The sequence below is a fragment of the Babylonia areolata genome, chromosome 27 (assembly GCF_041734735.1).
Source record: "Babylonia areolata isolate BAREFJ2019XMU chromosome 27, ASM4173473v1, whole genome shotgun sequence".
In the NCBI taxonomy this organism is placed as follows: Eukaryota; Metazoa; Mollusca; class Gastropoda; order Neogastropoda; family Buccinidae; genus Babylonia; species Babylonia areolata.
In genome coordinates this window covers 13,145,116-13,162,615 of record NC_134902.1, presented here as the reverse complement: position 1 = coordinate 13,162,615, position 17,500 = coordinate 13,145,116, and the positions used below count along the sequence as shown (strand labels likewise).

The following is a 17,500-nucleotide window of genomic DNA, read 5'->3' as shown; positions in this document are numbered from 1 at the left end:
TTATCATAACAAAACAAAACTGAACTCTGCACGATCTTGGCAAATCTGGTACGAAGGTTTAACCTCACCTGGTGTAACTTCACCTGACAATACCCAATGAATTGATTGCATTCTAACATATTCACTTTTTTTTTTAAACTTTAAAAAAAAAAATTATTATTTCATTTCATTTCATGTTGATGTTTCACACAAAACGTAACGTAGTCTGTCAAGACCCGACCAGCGTGCTGGTTTTATTTATTTATTAAGAATGAACTCTCTCCATAAGAACGGCGAAAGAGACGACGTTAACAGCGTTTCACCCCAATTACCATCATCAAAATATTGCCAGTGGAAGGCTCTTATACTGAAGACGTGAATGTTGACAAAGAATACCACAATTCTGACGACGGAAGCTAAAGGTTGGGTCATTCAGACACCCACTGGACATCCGAGGGGTCTGTGTAGAGGAGAAGAGAGGACTGGCCGTACTGAGTGAGTTAAGAATCAAGAATGTTTAATCCTTTCACCCCTTTGGGGCATGGAGGATATTATATAACAGCAATAGTATTTTACACCAAGATTAAACATCAACAATTAAAATAACATAACTATCAGTAACAGAATACAAACTATATGAAACACAACATAAATGATGATTGTATTTTTCTGGTATTAAACCTCAGGATAGATCAGACTACGTTGCTCATCTTTGCAAAATTACTTAATTTTAACCAAATTGTCTTAGCTGAATGAAATAAATTACACAGAAAGCCTCTTCCAACAAGAAAAATTAAACAATCATTGGCCTTTTTTTTCGCTGACGTTGTATTGCAACGATCTTTTCCGAATCTTTCTTCAGCAGAATAAGTCTAAGTTTTTTGGGCATCTACTCATAACCCTTTTTTCTCTTCTCTTTTTTTTCCAAGAAGATGAAGTGTAGCGTATATGGATCGCCTCCTTGAAAATAAATCAACCTAATTTTAACCTTTACCATTTTTTTTTCTTTTCGAACAAACCTCACCTAGCATTCCTCAACCCAACGCAGCTTGATATCTTAACCCTTTTCCAGCTAACTCACTTTGACACGTACCCATCACGTCACTAAACTGAATTGATTGATGTGTTCTAACCCCTTGAAATGAAAGAACATTGCGTTTATTCAATTTTTTTTTAATTGTTTTTGTCCTTCTCACCCACCCCCCCTCTCTCTCTCTCTCCATCCTCACCCCATTGTCTCAAACCCCTCCCCCCCACCCCCCACCCCCTACATCCCCCCCTTCCCCTCCAACAAACGTGTCTGGCACATGAAATGGGTTTGGTATGGGCCATATGCTTAAAATCACCCGTCTTCATGAACACATGAACACTTAAGAGGGGATGGCTGAGAACGGAGGTCAGGGGAGTTAGGCCTGATGAATCTCATGAATCTCACCCCCACCCCACCCCCCCCCCCTTCAGCACAGAAACGTAAATGTGGGGATGGTAAGGGGGTTTGTCCATTAATTTGCCCAATCTAAGCATACAAAACACAATGGCAGGGAGTTATTTTGGCCTAATGTTTGAACTCACCATCTCTCAAAACATTCAGAACGAAAGCGTCGGAAATGGGATAGGTCAGTTTTGTCCCTTCGTCTAAACTGAATGTTTAACTCACTCAGTACGGCCAGTCCTCTCTTCTCCTCTACACAGACCCCTCGGATGTCCAGTGGGTGTCTGAATGACCCAACCTTTAGCTTCCGTCGTCAGAATTGTGGTATCCTCTGTCAACATTCACGTCTTCAGTATAAGAGCCTTCCGCTTGCAATATTTTGATGATGGTAATTGGGGTGAAACGCTGTTAACGTCGTCTCTTTCGCCGTTCGTATGGAAAGAGTTAAAGCACTGTGATGGGAGTGATTTTGACCATGTGCTGAAACTGGCACTCCCCCTCTACACTCAGCCTGCCCCACCCCCACCTCCCCCCACCTCAAGATTTTAAACTTGACTCAATTTGACATGACATGACCCTAACCATAAACTTGACCATGATCTGACACTCTTTCTGTCATTCATTCATTCATTCATTCATTCATTCATTCATTCTTTCTTTCTTTCTTTTTACCCGATCTTAAACTTGGCCCAATTTGATATGACCCTGACCCTGACCCTGACCTTGTTTTTCTCTCACGTGACTCGCGGGGCAGGCCGCGGATGCCCGGACCTGGGTGCCCTGCCGGACGTGACGGTGAAGGAGATGTACAAAGGGGGCATCCTGCAGTTCACGTGCCCGGAAGGCATGCGTCGCGAGGGGCCGCAGACACTGATGTGTGACGGCACCAACTGGGACAAGCAGCCTCCCAGGTGCCTCTGTGAGTTCCTTCTTCAGTTCCGGTGGGGGTTGGGGGTTGGGCGTTGGGGCGTGGGAGGGTGGGGAGTGTGCATGGGGGAAGGGGGCTTAGGGGGTGGAATATAAACTCTAAGCGATGACAATGAGGGGGGAGGATGTGAAGGAGGATGTGTGTTGTTGTTGTGTGATGGTGATGGTTTACGATGATGATGATGATAGTGATGATGATTGTGATGATGATGATGATGGTGATGGCTGGTGACGATAACGATAGTATTGTTTATTCTTTGTGGGGGTGGATTGATGGGGGGGGGGGGGAGAGGGAAGGGGGCTGTAAATAAACCCCATGTGATGATAATGAGGAAAAGGCGGAGGTGGAGGAAGATGTTGGTGGTGGTGGTTGTGGTGACGATGATGATGATGATGATGATGATGATAACGATGATGGCTAGTAACGATAATGATAGCATTGTTTATTCTGTGTTCATGATAGGACAAACGAAAAACAAAAGTAATGTCCGATTTTTTTTTAAGTCATCATCATCATTATCATCACCATCATCATCACCATCACCATCACCATCATCATCATCAACATCATCATCACCATCATCACCATCATCATCACCACCATCACCATCATCACCATCATCATCATCATCACCATCACCATCATCATCATCAACATCATCATCACCATCATCATCACCACCATCACCATCATCACCATCATCATCATCATCACCATCACCATCATCATCATCATCATCGCCATCATCATCATCATCATCATCATCATCATCATCATACCCTCTCCTTTTCCCCATCACCCCTCATCCTCAACTTTTTCTTCCTTCAGTCTTCGTTTTATCCTCCTTATACATCTTGTCCTTGGTCTTCTTGTTATTCACGTTTGTTGTTGTTCTTCTTTTTCTTCTTCTCCTCCTCCTACCCCCTCCTCCTCTTCCTCCTCCTCCTTCTCTTCCTCCTCCTCCCCCTTGTTATTCACGTTTGTTGTTGTTGTTCTTCTTCTCCTCCTCCTCTTCCTTTTTCTTCTTTTTCTCCTCCTCCTCCTTCTTCTTCTCTTCCTCCTCCTCCCACTCCCCCTCCTTCTCTTCCTCCTCCTCCTCCTCTTCCTCCCCCTCCTTCCCTTCAACCTCTTCCCCCTCCTCCTGCTACTCCTCCTCCCCCTCCTCCTTCTCCTCCCCTCCTCCTTCTCCTCCCCCTATTTCCCCTCTTCCTCCCCCTCACCCTCCTCCTCCTCTTCCTCCCCCCTCCTCCTCCTTCTCTTCAGCCTCCTTCTCCTCTTCCTCCTCCTCCTCCCCCTTCTAGTACTGCTGCATTCTTGCTCTGACGTGCTTTTCTTTTCTTCCATCCCATGGACGATTCCATGGCCTCCAGACGGCTCCAGCCTTGGCTGTGACTTCGAGGACTCGGGCCTGTGTGGCTGGAGCCAGGACACCAACGACGATTTCGACTGGACGTGGACCAGTGGCTTCACGCCCACCTCCGACACTGGCCCTGATGCTGACCACACCACCGGCTCTGGTAAGGAGGAAGGTGGCAGAATGGTTAAGACGATCAGTAGAGATAGTCCACGAGGGTCTGGGTTCGAATTCCGCTCTCCTCGCCTTCGTCTTTAAAGAGAAAGGTGGCTAAAACGCTCATCTGTCGATACAGAGAGTCTGTGAGAGTCTGGGTTCGAGTTCCTCTCTCCTCGCCCTCGTCTTTAAAGAGGAAGATGGTACAATGGCTAGGACGCTTATCTGTCATTCCGCAGAGTCCGTTAGGGTCTGGGTTCGAATTCCGCTCTCCTCGCCCTCGTCTCCAAGGAAAAAGGTGGTAGAATGGCTAAGACGCTCATCTGTCGATACATTGAGTCCGAAAGGTTCTGGTTTCGAATCCCGCCTCTCGCCCTATCTGGAAAATCAAACTCAGCGTCTGTTCACTTGGATGAGAGAAAAATCAAACCAAACCAAACAAAACTAAACAATAATAATAATAATAATGGTATATATATAGCGCTGAATCTTGCGCAGAGACAAATCAAAGCGCTTTCGCACCAGTCATTCACACGCTTGCATAACTCTAAAACTGTAGAAACTAAAGACAAGGAAGAGGCAGGCAAGGGAGGCTATTTTGGGAAGAGGTGGGTTTTAAGGCCAGGACTTGAAAGAGCTGAGTGTGGACTTGACGAAGCGAAAGAGGAAGTTCATCCCAATTGCAAGTCCAGAGACAGAGAAAGAACGGTGGCCAACAGTCGAGTGTTTGAATCTGGGTATGCGTAAACAAAACAAAACCTAAAAACCCGAGGTTCCGCATGCGTAAGCAGCTCATACTTGGCGCACTGGGAAAAAAACACACAACTCACTGCAACGAGGGTGTTGGCCAAATTCTGCAGAAGAAATTCACTCTGATAGGAACACACGCACACACACACACACACACACACACACACACACAAACAAGACACACAGACAGACACACACACCAGTTTTTGTGAAGTGTTTGAACCCTATTTAGAGAATACGCTGTACATAAATTCACAGCAGCACCAGAAGTAGTAGTAGTCGTAGTAGTAGTAGCTATGGAGGACAAACCAATGTGTTATAAGGGGTGGGCAGGAAGGCGGGTGGGCGAGAAGTGACGCAATGTGCTGTGTGACTTCCTGTCCTGTCCTGTCCTGTCTTGTCCTGTCCTGCCCTGTCTTGTCCTGTCCTGCCCTGTCCTGTCCTGTCCTGTCCTGTCCTGTCCTGTCCTGTCCTGTCCTGTCCTGTCCTGTCCTGTCCTGTCTTGTCTTGTCCTGTCCTGCCCTGTCTTGTCCTGTCTTGTCCTGTCTTGTCCTGTCCTGTCCTGTCCTGCCCTGTCCTGTCCTGTCCTGTCCTGTCCTGTCCTGTCCTGTCCTGCCCTGTCCTGTCCTGTCCTGTCCTGTCCTGTCCTGTCCTGTCCTGCACACCGCTGAAGCTGAGCTGTAGCCGTGTAGTGTTGTGCTGCATTGTCTGCAGGTCACTACATCTTCATGGAGTCCTCCGCTCCCCAGAAGTTCGGCCAGGTGACCCGCCTCATCTCTCCCCCCTACCAACCCCCTCCGGAACCCATGTGTGTGGAGTTCTACTACCACATGAAGGGACCCCCCAAGAAACTGGGTCAGTCTTTAGTCTGTGTGTGTGTGTGTGCGTGTGTGTGTGTGTGTGTGTGTGTGTGTGTGTGTGTGTGTGTGTGTGTGTGTGTGTGTGTGTGTGTGTGTGTGTGTGTGTGTGTGTGTGTGTGTGTGTGTGTGTGTGTGTGTGTGTGCGTGTGTGTGTGCGCGCGCGCATTTCTTTATTTGTTCATTTATTTAGTTATTTATTTACTTAGTTATCACTTTTTGTAATCATCATCATTTTATAATGATCATCATCAAATATTATCCTCATCTTCATCATTATGATTACAATTAGTACCATCATCATCATTCTTCTTTCTTCTTTTTCTTCTTCTGTTATTATCATTATTGTTGTTGTTGTTATCAGTAGCAGTAGTAATAGTTGTTGTTTTTTTTCTTTTTACTGTTTTACTGCTAGGAATCTTTCTTATGTGTAGATGCTTCGAGCAAGATCTCATACAGCAGTTCGTTTATTTTGTTTTTTTTTTTTGTTGTTGGATGTTTTCATGGTTCTGTTTTACTTTATTTACTAAGTTGAGATATATAATGCATTTATTATGTATCTCTATATCTCTCCGTGTATGTATGTATGTATGTATGCATGTATCTGTCTGTCTGTCTGTTTGTCTATTTACTATTCAAAGACACCTCTTCCTGATTGACAGAGCTTTTTTTAGCTTTGGGGAACCGCTAAACAAGAGCAGATGAATATCGATGAAGGAAAGCACGAAAGGGAATTACATGCGTAGCTTTACAAAGTATTTGAGAGCTAGTCTCCATGTGATGTCACCAGTGATACACGGTTAATTGCGCGGTTTCAGTTTGACTGTAAGTAAGCAAATGAGTATGTAAGTAAATAACAACAGCAACAACAATAACAGTGATGATAATAATGATAAGAAGAAGAAGAATGGTGAGGATGACGAATATGATGCTAATGATTAAGATAACGTATTAATGATAAGAAGAAGAAGAACAACAACAACAACAGCAACAACAAAGACAACAGCAACAATAAAAACAATGATGATAAGAGGACGAGGAACATGATGATGATGGTTATGACGATAATGGCGATGGTGATGATGGTGATGACGATGATAATGATGACGACGATGACGACGACGATGATGATGATGGTGATAAGAATACACACACACACACACACACACACACACACACACACACACACACACACACACACACACACACACACACACACACACACACACACCGACCGAGAAGACACACTTTGACGAAGAACACTTTTTTTCTTTTTTTTTTTTTTTTGCCTGGGGGCATGACAGAGGTGGGAGACCTGGAAGTCATGATACGCTCAGGAAGCCGAGAGGCCCCTGTAGACACGGTCCTGTTCCACCGTGAGGGTTACCAGGCTGAAGACTGGGTGTACGGCATGGTCAGCATCCCTGAGCAGAGCGACGTGTTCAGGGTGAGTGAATGACCTGTGATGGACATCCTGCAGAAGACTTATTATTATAATTTTTTTTTTCTAGGCCTGACTAAGCGCGTTGGGTTACGCTGCTGGTCAGGCATCTGCTTGGCGGATGTGGTGTAGTGTATATGGATTTGACCGAACGCAGTGACGCCTCCTTGAGCTACAGATACTGATACTGCAGAAGAGAATGAATGAATGGATGGATGGATGGATGGATGGATGAATTATCTAATTAACAATTCAATTAATCTTTATTTTCCAACGGTGGAGGACATTAGCACACTGGCTTACTTACATATCTGCCGTTGTTCTAAGAGACACACAGACATGATTATACACAAAGAAGTGTAGTCATTCCCAATACATGTATATAATTCTGTGCAAGAGAGAGAGAGGGGGGGGGGGGAGGGGGGGCGGGGGAGAGGGGGGGGGCTCCAGGGGATTGAGGATGGGTGGGTAGGGGGTGGGGTGGTGGTTGTGTGGCGTGGCTGGGGGGTTGGCGGGGGGGTCTGGGTGAGTGATAGCTTGGTGAGACTGGTGTTTTGCATTTTGTTGGGAGGGTGAGACTGGTGTTTTACATTTTGTTGGGAGGGTAAGATGACTGCTTGTTATGTCTGGAAGGGTGGGATGAGTATTTTGGGTGGGAGGGTGGATGGGATGGTGGTTGGGGAGGGGGGGGGGCTGGATGACGGATAGCTTGGTGAGATGTCTTCGGTTTGGGTGGGAGGGTGGGTGTGTATTTGAATGGGTGGGGGTGGGGGGGTGAATGGGTGTTTGTGTGGGAGGAACGATGAGTGCTTGGGTGGATGGGTGGGTGAGTTATTGTGTGTGGGTGTTTGTTTTGGGCAGGAGGATGGGACGGGAGTTCGGGTGGCAGGATGGGGTATCTGGTTGGGAGGATGAATAGGTGTTTGTTTCTTGTAGGCAGATGGTTGTTTTGGGTGAGAGGGTGGATGTGTGCTTGTTTTGAGTGGAAGAATGAATAGGTGTTTATTTTGGGGTGTTTTGGTTGGCGGATGGGTGTTTGTTTTAGGTTGAAGGGTGAGATGGCTGTTTGGGTGGAAGGGGGGGGGATGAATGATTGTTTTGTGCGAGGGTGGATGGGTATTTGGGTGGGAGGGTTGAAGGATGGATGGTTGTTTGGATGGATGAGTAAATGGCTGGGTGTCTGTTTTGGGCGGGAGGGTGGGGTGGGTGGGGGGAGTGGATGGATGTTTTGTGGGAGGGTGGATTAGTGTGTGGGGTTGGAAGTTGAGTGGCTCGGTAGATGTATGGGTGGCAGTGTACTTGGATGGGTGTTTCGATGGTGAGATTGGGCGATTGGGTTAGGTGGGTGGCTGGGTATAATGCTTAGCTGGAATGGAGGTTTAGGGTGGAGGGTCCGTCATGGGGAGTGAATGTTCCGGTGGATGGGTTAGTGGATAATGTGTGATTCGGCGGGGTGTGTGTGACGGGTGCAGTAGCCGAATGGTTAAAGCGCTGGACTTTCAATCTGAGGGTCCTGGGTTCGAATCTCGGTGCATGCACCTGGTGGTTAAAGGGTGGAGATTTTTCCGATCTCCCGGGTCAACATATGTGCACACTTGCTAGTGCCTGAACCCCCTTCGTGTGTATGCCCACGCAGATCAAATACGCACGTTAAAGATCCTGTAATCCATGTCAGCGTTCGGTGGTTTATGGAAACAAGAATATACCCAGCATGCACACCCCCAAAAACGGAGTATGGCTGCCTACATGGGGGGGTAAATTAAAAAAAACAACGGTCATACACGTAAAATGTTACATGTCTTCTGAGTGTGTATGTGTGTGCGTCTGAAATCTGATTGAATGACACAGGAAACGAATGATGAGCGCCCAGTGGCAGCCGTCAGTCGGCTCTACCCAGGTAGGCAGCCTGTGGTGCAAATGTCCCCGTGTATATAAAGCGCTTAGAGCTTGGTCTCTGACCGAGGAGAGGCGCTATATAAGTACCCACATCAATCTGTCAATCAATATGTGAAATATGATAAACACATAGGGATAGAGACAGACAGTCAGTCAGACACACTGCCAGACAGACTGACAGATTGACTGACTGACTGACTGATAGATTGACTGACTGGCTGACTGAAAGGGAGAGATAGAGAGTGAGGATAACGTTCTGGCTGGGATCTGTCCACCACCTATAGATTTAAAAAAAAAAAAAAAAAAGAAAGATGGCGAAAAGGGGGGAAGAGAAAGAAAGAGAGAAGGACAGACAGACAGACGGAGACAGAGAGAGACACACACGGAGAGAGACAGACAGACAGACAGACAGATACAGAGAGAGACAGACAGACAGACAGATACAGAGAGAGACACACACGGAGAGAGACAGAGAGACAGACAGACAGACAGATACAGAGAGAGACACACACGGAGACAGACAGACAGATACAGAGAGAGACACAGACGGAGAGAGACAGACAGACAGACAGAGACAGAGAGAGACACACACGGAGAGAGAGACAGACAGACAGACAGATACAGAGAGAGACAGACAGACAGACAGATACAGAGAGAGACACACACGGAGAGAGACAGACAGACAGACAGACAGATACAGAGAGAGACACACACGGAGAGACAGACAGACAGACAGACAGATACAGAGAGAGACAGACAGACAGACAGATACAGAGAGAGACACACACGGAGAGAAACAGACAGACAGACAGAGACAGAGAGAGACACACGGAGAGAGACAGACAGACAGAGAGACAGAGACAGAGAGAGACACACACGGAGAGACAGACAGACAGACAGACAGATACAGAGAGAGACACAGACGGAGAGAGACAGACAGACAGACAGACAGAGACAGAGAGAGACACACGGAGAGAGACAGACAGACAGAGAGACAGAGACAGAGAGAGACACACACGGAGAGACAGACAGACAGACAGACAGACAGATACAGAGAGAGACACACACGGAGAGAGACAGACAGACAGACAGATACAGAGAGAGACACACACGGAGAGAGACAGACAGACAGACAGATACAGAGAGAGACACACACGGAGAGAGAGACAGACAGACAGATAGACACACACACACACAGAGAGACAGAGAGATAGACAGACTGACAGACAGACAGACTGACAGACAGACAGACAGACAGACTTACTGCCTGACTGACTGACTGAAAGGCAATAGATAGAGAGGAGAACGTACTAATTTTCCGAACTCAAACAACTAGCTGGATCTGCTGGAGCTGCATGCTGTGCCTCTTCCATTGTAGCACACCAAAAGCAAGATTCTCCCGTTCATTTCAGATCGTCTTCGCCGCCACCCGACGCCAAGGCTGGTCAGGGGACATCGCGCTGGACGACATCCGAATCCTCAACTGTTCAGACGGTAATTGTGAAACTTTTTTTTTTTTTTTTTTTTTTTTTTGTTAATTCCGTGTGGGTTGGGTTGTTTGCCGGTGTGACAGTCTATGCGTACCTCCTTTTAGTAGTTTTACCCCAGGAGTAAAATCTGTCACAAGTATGTTTGAGTGTGTATATGTGTGCGGTGACTGAACCTGATTGAATGACACAGGAAACGAATGATGAGCGCCCTACAATGGCAGCTGTCAGTCGGCATAACCCAGATTACACAGCCTTTTGTGCAAACGACTCCGTGTTTGTAAAATGCTTAGAGCTTGGGCTCCGACCGAGGATAGGCGCGATATAAGTTTCTATATTCTCGTTATCTATGTGGACTGGCATGGAGTGATCCACGGAGTGAATCTTCCACCAACCAGAAATGACACCCTGTAAGCCCACGGTTTCTCGCAATCCCACGATTTCTCTCAAAGTGTGAGAAATCGTGGGATTGCGAGAAATCGTGGTCGTTCCCCTCCCACGTTTTCTCTCAATTGCGAGAAATAGTTGGGGGCGACCCCACGATTTCTCACACATTCTGGGCAATCGTGGGAAGTCCCCCTTATTTTAATCAAAAAGAAACGACGGCGGATTTTTATTGTCAGGCCAAGGGCTATCGATTTCCTGAAGAGAAAAGGTTCAGATCTAATGACAGTTTTAAATCCGCAATCAAGTAATTTCTAAAGTGACTTGATTAATCTAAAGAAACTCAGTTCTTGTACCGAAATCAGATCAATTCCCAAATGACTGATTTAAGATAAGATAAGATAAGAATAACTTTATTATCTCCAACTGGAGAAATTTGGTCAGGTGCATTATCACAACATAGACAAGTAAACAACATAGGGACCATAACTGTAAAAGCCAACAACAGCCCCAACAAATATTACGAAGATACAAATATAAAAAATATCACATACATCGTTTCATACATACATCCACACACTGCAGGTAATAACTAGTATTCTTAATGTAAAAACAGAAAGAATTAAGAAACATTATTTGAATATAATTATAAACATAGCCTACTATACTGCACATTGATTATAATAGACAGATAAGATAAGAATAAAGATGAATTGCGGAAAACCACAACCAGATAATCAGCACACACCCGCACCGCACACCCCCCCACCCCACCCCACCCCCACACCCCCACCCCCACCCCCACCCCACACACGCGGATAACTTGATTAAACAAGAGTAATAAACATATGTTCTCAAATAAAAGCATTTCACATATTCGCTTTTAAAAACATTGCAATTAATTATTACATCGTAATTATTAAACAGAAATATATTTAGAATATGGACGTTAGCATTAGACATATTCATTGTACATTCATCCTGCATATTGCACATTATTCTTCCTACATATTGCACATTCATTATAACCAATTGTCACGTTTTAAGCTCAGTAAACACACACACACACACACACACACACACACACACACACACACACACACACACACACACCCCACAACCCCATTTGTCGTGTGTTTTGTGTGTGTGTGTGTGTGTGTGTTGTGTGTGTGTGTGTGTGTGTGTGTGTGTGTGTGTGTTGTGTATGTGTGTGTGTGTGTGTGCACGCGATCGCCTGTCATATATCTAATGACATGCCGTTTCAAAGACAGAAAGAAAAAAAAAAGAGACAGTGACGGAGACGGAGAGAGATCATTTGAATTCTTTGATAACCATTTCTCCGCCCTGTTTGTCATGACAGTTGCGGCCAACACCACCACCACGTCAACCACCGTCTCCACCGCCGCCATCGTCACCACCCAACCCACCACCACCACCACCACCACCAGCCCACCGACAACCACCACCACAACACCCCCTCCACCACCACCACCACCACCACCACTACCACCACGAGCACCACCACGACAACCACCTTTCCCACGACCACAACCACATTCACTCCTTCAACGTCTTCGTCAACGACCACAACGCCTACCACATCAACGACGATGACAACACAGACAACCGGCACGTCCTCAGCATCAACAACTGACTCCAGCACATCTTCATCAACGATGTCGTCCACCTCCTTCACCTCTTCCTCCACCTCCTCCTCATCATCAACAACCATGGGACCACCCTCATCGGGGAAGCCTTCACCTACCACCACCACCTCGATGTACCGCACGTCACGCATGCCCACGAAGTCCTCCTCTCCACCAACGGCAGAGAACTCTACCACGCTCTCTGGGCAAACCGCGTCCAGCAGCTCTTCTCTCCCCTTCGCGTCGTCCTCACCGTTCTTCCCTTGGAACAACGCCACCGCCTCCTCCTTCTCCTCCTCCTCTGGGGTCTTCCACGGCCTGTCCACCAGCACCAGACCCACGCCTGGGAAAGAAGATATGGCCAAGGATGTCAACGACACGGATATCAGCGGACCCATCACCACCACGCCCCCCTCCAGCAGCAGCAACATCAACGATACTGATGCTGAGGAAGGCGCCCAAGCCGGAAAAAGTGGCAGGAGCAAGACTGGTAGCGACGGCGGCGGCGGCGGTGTCTCCGACTACCTGCCGTTGATCGTGGGGGTGTCCCTGGGTCTGGCGGTGGGGATGGCGGTGGTGGGGGTGCTTGCCTGGCTGTGGGCTCGCAACCGGCGGAAGCAGAAGGAGATCCAGATAGAGGAGGACCAGCTCAACATCATCGGCAGCATCGACGGCAACTCTTACTCTTACCCTCCCTCCGGCTCGGAACATTGATCGATAGCTAGCACAGGCAAGCGGAAAGGAAGAAAGGAAGGAAGGAAGGAAGGATGGAAGGAAGGAAGGCAGGCAGGAGCCTCAAGCACACACACTGAGCTGACGGGATTTTTGTTTGTTTGTTTGTTTGTTTGTTTGCTCGTTTGTTTGTTTTGTTTGTTTCTGCTCTTAAAGACAGAATGATTGTGCAGTTTGAATCTGGGAGGACAAGAATAGAGAGAGAGAGAGAGTGACAGAGAGGGGAGTGAAAAAGAGAGAGAAAAAGGAAGAACACAGATAGGGTTGACATCACTCAGTTCAATTCAAGCGACGGTAGCAACAAAAAAAAAAAAAAAAAAAAAGAAAAGAAGAACAAAACAAACAAAACAAAACAACAAATAAACAAACAAAAAACGAAAAGAAAAAAAAAACGTCTCAGTTAAACCAGTCTGCATGATGTAATATACATCAAGTTTGCTCATTTTTCGAGTGAGGTAGCCGAAATGTGTAGTCTTGTGTTGGTGGATTGTTATTGACAAGGAAAGGGGGTGGGGTATCATGCATTGACGAGGAAAGGGGGAGGGGCATCATGCATTGACAAGGAAAGGGGGAGGGGCATCCTGCATTGACGGGGAAAGGGTGGAGGGGTATCATGCATTGAAGGGGAAAGGGGGAGGGGCATCATGCATTGACGGGGAAAGGGGGAGGGGCATCATGCATTGTCGAGGAAATTGGGAGGGGCATCCTGCATTGGCGGGGAAAGGGGGGAGGGGTATCATGCATTGAAGGGGAAAGGGGGGAAGGGTATCATGCATTGACGGGGAAGTGGGAGGGGTATCATGCATTGACGGGGAAAGGGGGCGGGATATCACGCATTGACGGGGAAAGGGGGAGGGGTATCATGCATTGACGCTGAAAGGGGGAAGGGTATCATGCATTGACTGGAAAAGGGGGGAGGGGGTATTATGCATTGACAAGGGAAGGGGGAGGGGCATCATGCATTGACGGGGAAAGGGGGCGGGGTGTCATGCATTGGCGGGGAAGTGGGAGGGGCATCATGCTTTGACGGGGAAAGGGGGCGGGATAACACGCATTGACTGGGAAAGGGGGAGGGGTATCGTGCATTGACGGAGAAAGGGGGCGGGGTATCATGCATTGGCGGGGAAAGGGGGAGGGGTATCATGGATTGACAAGGAAAGGGGGTGGTATCATGCATTGACGGGGAAAGGGGGAGGGGTATCATGCATTGACAAGGAAAGGGGGAGGGGTATCATGGATTGACAAGGAAAGGGGGAGGGGTATCATGCATTGATGGGAAAGGGAGAGGGGTATCATGCATTGACGAGGAAAGGGAGAGGGGTATCATGCATTGACAAGGAAAGGGGGAGGGGGTATCATGCATTGACAAGGAAAGGGGGAGGGGTATCATGCATTGACAAGGGAAAGGGGGAGGAGTATCATGCATTGATGGGGAAAGGGGGATGGGTATCATGCATTGATGGGGAAAGGGGGATGGGTATCATGCATTGATGGGGAAAGGGGGAGGGGTATCATGCATTGACAAGGAAAGGGGGAGGGGTATCATGCATTGATGGGGAAAGGGGGAGGGGTATCATGCATTGACGATGAAAGGGGGAGGGGTATCATGCATTGACAATAAAGGGGGAGGGGTATCATGGATTGACAAGGAAAGGGGGAGGGGTATCATGCATTGACAAGGAAAGGGGGAGGGGTATCATGCATTGACAAGGAAAGGGGGAGGGGTATCATGGATTGACAATGAAAGGGGGAGGGGTATCATGCATTGACAAGGAAAGGGGCAGGGGCATCATGCATTGACGCGGAAAGGGGGCGGGGTATCATGCATTGGCGGGGAAAGGGGGATGGGTATCATGCATTGACAAGGAAAGGGGGGGAGGGGTATCATGGATTGACAAGGAAAGGGGGAGGGGTATCATGCATTGACAAGGAAAGGGGGATGGGCATCCTGCATTGACAAGGAAAGGGGGAGGGGCATCCTGCATTGACGGGGAAAGGGGGGAGGGGTATCATGCATTGACGGGGAAGTGGGAGGGGTATCATGCATTGACAAGGAAAGGGGGAGGGGTATCATGCATTGACGGGGAAAGGGGGAGGGGTATCATGCATTGACGGGGAAAGGGGGAAGGGTATCATGCATTGACTGGAAAAGGGGGGAGGGGGTATTATGCATTGACAAGGAAAGGGGGAGGGGCATCATGCATTGACGGGGAAAGGGGGCGGGGTATCATGCATTGGCGGGGAAAGGGGGAGGGGGTATTATGCATTGACAAGGAAAGGGGGAGGGGCATCATGGATTGACGGGGACTGGGAAAGAAGGCGGAAGTGGTAAGAAATCATATGAAGTGAGGATGAAATGAAAATGTTTCGTTGGAGAAAATGACACGGGTTGGAATTTGAAGTCAGAATCGTATGATTACTCACACATTGTTTTCTGCTTTGGCCAAGGGCAGATTATTCTTCAGGCATGCTGCAAAGAAAAGAGAAAATATTTCTGTAGGCCCTGATCTTAATGGTAAACTGTTGTCCAAATCTCTCTCTCTCTCTCTCTCTCTCTCTCTCTCTCTCTCTCTCTCTCTCTCTCACTCTGTTCTTCTTTGTCTGTCTGTCTGTCTCTTTGTCTCTGTTTTTGTCTCTCTCTCCCTATATATATATCTCCCTCTCTCTTTCACACACACACACACACACACACACACACACACATACATACATACATACACACGCTAAAATTCTTGCACGCATGCACACATACTTACACACAAACATACGCATGCTCGAACACCCGCCCGGATACATACACATACACACAGGCGCGCGCGCGCACGCATACTCACAGAAGCCAACGTCCACTCAAAAAATGTCTGGAACTGAATCTCACCACCTTGTATGTTAATCAACATGTTTATACTGATCAAACTAAACCGAACCATCTGCTGTTTTTTGTGTGTGTTGTTTCAACTCATTTACTGTATGTTCACTTTGCTGTTGGTGTTGTTTCTTGCTGTTGTTGTTGTTGTTGTCATTGTTGTTCTTGTTGTTTACCCCAGTGCTGTTTTCTCCTGCACGTAGCTTTTTCACATTTGTGCTTTACATTGATATTTACTTTGTCATATCAAATTCCATCAAAACTACAAATACGATAATTGCACTTATGACCATAGTAGTTTGTCTGTATCTGTATCTGATAAGGCTTGTCTAGTCTGCTTAGCTGTATATCCTAATAACTTGACTGTCATATACTGCTGGGAAGATAATAAGCAACTAGAGGTGTGATTCAATTAATTACTCAATCAAATCATTGAATAATAATAACTAGAATACTGTGATTGGAGCGAATAAAGGAATACGATTCTTGTGTGCGCTTTTTCCTCCCACTAAAATGTTGACCTGTTGACAATAGACAACAAAAAATCAATCAACTGAACATAGACAAGTTCATAAATGATTAGAAGGATTTAATAACTGGTCTGAAATGTGCACGCGTGTGCAAGTGTGTGTGTGTGTGTGTGTGTGTGTGTGGTTGGTGGGCCTGACGAACATGATAAACTCATATTCCTTTTGAAAGTCAGATTAAATGCAGTGTTAAGATTTCGTCACTAAGGGAGTCAGGCAACTGTGGCCTGACTTATATCACCATATGCTGTTGATGTAGATTGCTGTTTGCCTAGTATTATATTTCCTTTCATTTTCTTCTGTCCGAATCAGTTTGACATTCAACCTGATTTCGATAACTTTTATATTACAAATATGTTCGTTATATAGCTGCTAAACTATCTTGTGTTGCACAAGATCATGTGCTTAATTCGTTTTGTTGTTGTTGTTGTTGTTGTTGTCGTTGTTTTTTTGGAATGTTCATTCTTCTTGTTATTGATTTTGTTGTTGTTTTTGTTGTTGTTATTGTTGTTGTTGTTCTTGTTTTTGTTCTTCTTCTTCTTGTTACACTCATGAATAATAATCAAAACATACAATGGAAATCGTTCTGTTTAAATGTTTACAGTCACTTATATGTATGTGGACATTAACCCTCAGTTATCATATATATTATTTTATCTTGAATTCTTTTGTTATGTCATCCACATGGCTCTTATGTGTTTCAGTCTTTTTTTTTCTTCAGTTTAGAGGTACCGTTTATTTTCATTGTTGCGCTACCACGTATTTTCTTATCTTTAAAAAAAAATGAAGCTGGTTCAATCATTAAAACAGTTCAGTTACTTATTTTAAATACTTTCTCGTTCTTTGTGCTTCATCTTCATACCTGTCATTGTACAGCTGAGCTGACTGATATCATCTGCAAAACATTAGCAGTTTATTCATTCTGATTTATTTCCGTGTCATAAAGCATATTGTATTAAAATTTGAGTGAAAATGTCTTTCAATTGTTTGTGTGTGGATTCGAAAGTGTCAAGACTTTATGCAGATACTGAGAAAATGTTATAAGACTATAAAAAATAATTATAT

General features: G+C 46.2%; 1 protein-coding gene across 1 annotated transcript in view; it reads left to right on the top strand.

Annotated features, from left to right (window-relative positions):
• LOC143301226 (MAM domain-containing glycosylphosphatidylinositol anchor protein 2-like) overlaps window positions 1-12,418 on the top strand; it is a 36,224-nt gene extending 23,806 nt beyond the window's left edge. Inside the window, exons 3-8 of the mRNA XM_076615357.1 lie at window positions 2,166-2,330; window positions 3,710-3,856; window positions 5,314-5,454; window positions 6,761-6,903; window positions 10,206-10,287; window positions 12,025-12,418. Of these exons, the coding sequence (XP_076471472.1) occupies window positions 2,166-2,330; window positions 3,710-3,856; window positions 5,314-5,454; window positions 6,761-6,903; window positions 10,206-10,287; window positions 12,025-12,278 (932 nt within the window). The 3' untranslated portion in view covers window positions 12,279-12,418. The remainder of the gene's footprint in view (window positions 1-2,165; window positions 2,331-3,709; window positions 3,857-5,313; window positions 5,455-6,760; window positions 6,904-10,205; window positions 10,288-12,024) is intronic.
• The last annotated feature ends 5,082 nt before the right edge of the window (window positions 12,419-17,500 follow it).